Raw genomic sequence first — 6,472 nt, forward strand, 5'->3', positions numbered from 1 at the left:
AATAGAACAATTAAGCATTGAATTGATTGTATCGAAATTTCGATATTCTTTAATGTTCCCATCTTCAATTCTTAGTCTCATATCAAATACTAACTTTAATTTACTCTGAGTTTTGATCAGCTTATATATCAACTTAATAATATATGAACTGACTAAATCCCAATGTGAGTTAATTAAAGTCAGCACTTGATATGAAATTCGTTATTACAAATACAAAGATAGACTTCAGTTAGATATAAAGGCGGATCACATCCGACATCAATACTGGCTTGTTGCACATTGGGCACCTGCGGCGGTTGACAAGGGCCGTCCTGATGCAGTTGCTGCAGAACACATGGCCACATTTTGTGGAAACCGGCTCCATTTCAAGAATACCCTCGAGGCAAATGGGACACTTGTAGTTGCTATCCACGTCAGCGTTGTTGTTGTTGCTTGGTGTCTGGCTGCTCTCAGCTGGCGGCGGACTCCAAGTCAAGTCAACTTGTATTTCCGGAAGGATCGGTGGTTGATCACGGTTTAGAGATTGGCCACGGATTGGGGATTGACCATTAATCGGAGGTTGATCACCGATTGGGGATTGGCCACGGACTGGAGATTGGCCACGGACTGGAGATTGGGCACGGACGGCCGGTTCACCACGGATCGGAGACTGGCCATGGATCGGAGATTGGCCATGGATCGGAGATTGGCCAACGAACGGAGATTGGCCACGGAACGGAGATTGGCCAACGAACGGAGATTGGCCACGGACTGGAACTTGAGCACCGTTTGAAGCTTGGCCCGAAGCCTCAGAGTTCCTGGAGCTTTGGGAGCCAACGTCGTCATCGTCGGTCTCGCTATCCGACATGAACATCACATCGATAACTAGTAAATGAGTAACATTTAGATAGATATAGATATATATATACCTAGATATAGATCGTTTATACTAACAATTTTGAGCGTGACCCTGGTTTCCTGAAGACCCACGCACCAGATTCATTGTGGTGCTGACAATTATGACTAGAAAGAACCAACGAATTCGATTTATATTCATTTGCACTCATTAAAATACTATTCCGGCTCAACAAAATTTATACGGACAATTTGAATGAATATTTATATACTATATACTTACCGTCATTCAATTCTCCATCCTCTGAAGCCGAATCTCCCAGAAAAATAAACGGATCATCTTCGCTATCTAAAATATATGTATATAATTAAAATATATGCACATACATATGTATATTAATTATATATATATAAACAAGGCGGACGTTACCGACTACGGAATTCTCATTCACATTCCGATCAGCAAATCAGTAGCTATGTTTTGCTCTAGTACTGTAGAAAATTCATTGCCACGCCCCTACTGGGCGTAGACAGTTCCTTTTTTTTGGCCAGTTCATAGAGCAAGCTAACGATAGCCTGACTGCTAAATTTCGATGCTTACGCCCCTAAAGAGGCGTGACAATATTTTCTTGGTGATTTGATAGAGGAGGTTACTAATAACTTAACTATTTAAATTTGAAGATTCTAGCTATAATAACCCTATGGGCGGACATACATATATCCGCCAACGCTTTTTCGTCTTGGGAGGTCAGCCCGAGTTTATACATATACCAAATTTGAGGTTTCTAGCATCAATGGTGTCCAAAACATAGCAGAATTTGAAAAATCACTATATCTTCAGGTCCGATATGTAGACATATAATTTTTCATGAATCTTAATAGAATAACATTAGCTCACGTGCAAAATTTTAAGGTTATAGCTTAAAAACTCTAGCAGATACAGTTTAATCCGATTTGCCACGTCCCCGATGGGCGTGGATATATCCATCATAGTTCGCGATATTGCGTGGTCAATCTACATTTCGAATTTTATCATTCTAGCTCTTCAACTAATGATTTCTGACACATCGGAAAATGCATTTTCCGATTTACCACGCCCCTAGGGGGCGGATCAGAAAAATTTTAACACTTTACGAATCGAATATATGCACGAGTATGTGTTCAAGATTTCAAGGATATTGCACAAAACCAATATAATAAAATATATGTATAGTCACTTTCGTATATGAGCATAAAAATATAAAATATTGCACTTACTACGATAAATGTGTTCAATTGAGTAGTCTCCTTCGATACGAATTTGGAAGGGATTGTTCTCCTGTTCCCCAGTTGCATCTGTGCATATACATTTGTATATAAGTAAATATTTATGCACAACTAGAAAATTCTTAGAAATTTTACTTACGGTTACCGTTAGCCACGCTGCCATTATTAGCTGCCGCATTTTCGCCATTCGACACATTCGAAATGGCGCCTTCGGCCAAAGTTGCTTCGTTATTCGGCGGCTCCGGGGCAGCGTTTTCGTTAGTATTCGAACGCTCGTTGGATTCTGCAATGTTATAATTATAGTTATAGCTACCATTCTTTATTAATTAATGCGTTGAGTAGCCAACCGGATTCAGGAAAATTAAAATTATTCCGCTCCATATTTAATTTTTGTTCTCAATTTTTTACAGCTCGTACAGATGAATAGCGGTTGAAGTCAGGGAAGCAAATGAGGAAAGCTCGAAGTACGTCGACTACGATAACTATCGATTTGACTGTAAAATGAAAGCCTGCTCTGTTAAATAAAATGAAAATGACCGTTCGTTTCAGTTGTCAGACAACAAAATTAGGAATTGCTAAGCAGATGTAAAGATCTTAAACAGCCATATATAAATATAGGAATAATTTACGTTTTCATGTGTATTATGTATTAAATATTCATTTATACAAAAACATCAGAATAATCTCTCTCTCTTATCTTTAACAGCATAATTTCATACAATTTTAATTGGCTTTAAATAGAAAAATTTAATATTTGATAATATGAAATATCGGATTTTGTTCACTTAACATCGAAGACAGCAGGAAAGGCATCAAGTGTAGACATTTTTGAATCTTTCGTTAAGTTGCCTTCGTTAGCTGAGTAAACCGCCTTAAAAATTCAAAATGTATCGAGCTGCTAACATGGCGAGAGCCAACACAATATATATCGATACTCCAAATACATCGCTAAGCACTTTCGACAGCTGAGCGCATTTTTTAGCACATTTTTGCAACGCGACGCGTTTGTGTAGCTTCTGCTAAAATTTTTTTTACTGTGACAAAAACAACATTAAAAACCAAACGCAAAAAGCCATTTTGTTGTCTGTGTGCGTGTGTGTGTGTGTGTGCGCATCCTGCAACACAAAACGTTGCAAATAGGATACTTTTTTTTTTGTTTGTTTTTGTAGTTAGCCCAAAAAAAAAAGCTTCCTCCTCTCCAGCACCAACGGATTGCAGCTGCAAAGCAAAAGACAAACTTAACCTCGCAGCGTTTGCAAAAAAAGAAAAGAAAAAATACATAAAAACGCAAAGCAAAGCGGCTAAGAAGAAAGAAGAGAGCGAGAGCTACTTGTGTAAAAAAGTGTTTGTTGCAGTACTTATTTTTCCAAAAGCCCTCAACATTCCTACAACGAAAAGTTGCAAATAAAAAAATACGTCAAATAAACGGCAAGTGAAACAAAAACGAAAAGAAAAACCAAACACACCGGCGAGCAAAGCAAAAACGAGCAACGTACATACATACATATGCAACTGTGCGTGTGTGTGTGTGTGCACGAATGTATGTTAAATAAATGTTATTTTTGAGAAAGAATAAGGTACATACACTTGTATGTATGAATGATTTGGAATTTAGCCGGCTTTTCGTCGAATTTGTGTGACATTATTCGACCAATTTTTTGCACTTCCTTGGAGTGCAATAATATTAACCCGAGATTGCCTGTCTCCAAAAAGCTTCCCAATTGGATTTACCGTTTGCTAATTGGCAACAGCTGTGCAACATGCAAATCTTGATAAAATCCGACTTTGGTTTTACATTCAAAACGTAAGATTTTTATTTAGTTTCCATATTCAGTATGCATGTATGTATGTACATATGTACATACATAAATTGAGAGGAATGCATATATACACACATACACGCTCGTATGTTTGTATGTATGCAAACATAACCTAAAATAGAATTAGTGATGGGCTGTGGTCGTGACCTACGCCAACAACATGATCGTGTTTTTTTATCTAAATAAATCCGAATTTGGCTTGAAATCTACTCTTTCTTGTATATATTGATATTGAGTAGTCCAATTCTTTTTTATTTACTTTATCATATTTAATTACATTTTTGTATATATGTTTGGAAGGTTTTTTTTTTTTTTTTTTTAAATAAAATTTTATAGTATATTTTGAAGCATATTTACAAATCTTATTTGGCTTTTCAATTCTTTATTTATATTTATTTTATAATTATTATCATTTTTCACAAATTCTCTGCTAGAATAAACACAAAAAAAATGCATTTATAAATTAAGAAAGTTTGTTTTTCTCTTTTATGTAATTTAATGTAAACTTTCTTTTCCCATATATGTATGTATAAAAAACTCTTTTCGATAAAAAAAATTAATAAATTAATCTAATATAATTAACACAAATGGTTATGAAATATAAATTTAAAAAAGTTGGTTTTAGCTATTTAAAAATTATTTTTCAAAATATATTATTGTTATTTTTCATTGATCTAATTTAATATTATTAAATTGCATTTTAACTTTGAAAACCTTTAATTTTGATCACTTAAAAAAAAAAAAAAGCAGCATAACAATTAAGAGCATTATAGTTGGGCATTACCAATAATCTGAATTTCTAGCTCCAAAACTTTGTAAGATATAGGTTAATCTGCTTTGCCACAGCTTTTGATATATTCGTCATATCTTTTTGAATTTAAATTGTCAACCCGAGTATGTATTTCAAATTTCCACTCTCTCTGTGGTAAGATACCTAGAATCCGCCTAGTGGGTGGATCGGGAAGAACTCGATACTCTATGTACGAGTATATTCGAAATTTCAAGCTCCTTGCTTTAATAGCGTCGAGTACGCATATGTACAGACTGGTAGAAGCAGAGACAGAAAGTTTACAAAAGCAATATACTCGTTTCGCTTTCGTGAATGAGTATAAAATATATTTCTTAGTCGTAGCATAATAATGTATAATATAATTAAAAGGTATTATATGAATTAAACTAATTTCTCGTTTCTGTATATTAGCATTAAACAATATGTCGAGGACTTAAAACATTTAATTTCTTATTTTTAACATTTTTGCATTAGAAATAATTTTATTTTAAATATGTTTCATTTGATATCTTTGATTATAATTTTCATATAAGACCCCAACTGACTTTCTTACCTCTAAAATATAACTTCTGTTTCAATAACAATCTATATGTACTAATCAGATATTAAACTATACAAATTTCAGCTAATATGCCAAATTCAGATCGCGATGGCGATGACAAAGAACATGAATATTAATAAGTGACAAAGTAAAAAATAAAAAACTGACTTGAAAAAAAAAATCTTCAAATCAAACAATAAATCGAAAAATTGAGAACTGGAATAAAATGGATCATTTTCAAACGTCGCTAAATCCGCGCAAACATGAGCTGCTCGAAGCGCGCATCATTGGCGTCAGGGTAAGTTTTTAATATATGTATATTTACATATGTATATGAAACATGTAATACACTATAATAAGGAATTCACTATATATTCAATGATATTATACTTTAGCCGAGAAGAGTTTTATTCTACAATATTTTAACAATCATAAGGTACTTCAATTTTTTGCTTGATCATATTTTATTATCTGGCAGAGCTGTTAGTATTATTTCATTTCGCCTAGCTGTTTTTAATCTTGTGAATTTCAGAATTTATATAAATGACAAAATTTTAAATAATTAAATCGAAAAATTGTTTACTATACCGTTATTATATTATTACTACCATCGAACAAAAATAATAATCATAATAATAAAAAAACATTAAATTTAAAAAATGTACGCTCAGCATAATTATATTAATATATAATATATATATTAATATGAATATTTCCAAATTTGATTTAAATTTAATGATTTGCATTATGACTACTTATTTTTTGTTTATATTACAATATATGGTATATATGAAAAAAAAAAAAAAAAAACTAGATAGCAGATCGAAAATGTTTTAAATGAAATACTACAATTGCTTAACAGCAATCTATGAGTTTAAATATTGGGTAACTAAATGCACGGGGGTTAACATGGGTTAAGAACCAGGCCCAGGCACAGGCCAAACGGTTATTGCACTTTGGAATTGTCAGGCAGCAACACAGCTTTAACTTTGTGCATCTCGTTGTTGTTGTTGTTGGGCTGGAAACTGTGATGGGGTAGGCCAGTGGCATTAGTAAGGGACGACGAGGGAATGGGATAGAGAGGGAGTCTGGCAGAAAATGAAGATGGAAGATATAGGATAGAGGATGAAAGATGTAAGATGTAAGATGCTTTTCCCATAGTTTTAGTGAGCCCTTCGTCGCTGCTGCTGTGGCTGTTGCTGTTGCTGTTGCTATTGCCTC

At 33.9% G+C, this 6,472-nt stretch overlaps 1 protein-coding gene across 1 annotated transcript; it reads right to left on the reverse strand.

The window, feature by feature from the left end:
• Positions 1-68: 68 nt before the first annotated feature.
• Positions 69-2,687, reverse strand: LOC149090736 (uncharacterized). Its single transcript, XM_089264560.1, has 6 exons — positions 2,448-2,687; positions 2,240-2,383; positions 2,092-2,169; positions 1,118-1,183; positions 934-1,002; positions 69-864 (listed from the first exon to the last, which is right to left on the reverse strand). Exons 1-6 carry the CDS (start codon positions 2,479-2,481, stop codon positions 230-232), a joined length of 1,026 nt encoding a protein of 341 aa, XP_089120686.1. The 5' UTR covers positions 2,482-2,687; the 3' UTR covers positions 69-229.
• Between the last annotated feature and the right edge of the window lie 3,785 nt (positions 2,688-6,472).

The sequence above is a fragment of the Drosophila navojoa genome, chromosome X (assembly GCF_054131105.1).
Source record: "Drosophila navojoa isolate 15081-1374.11 chromosome X, UAZ_NAV_1.0, whole genome shotgun sequence".
Taxonomy (NCBI): domain Eukaryota; kingdom Metazoa; phylum Arthropoda; class Insecta; order Diptera; family Drosophilidae; genus Drosophila; species Drosophila navojoa.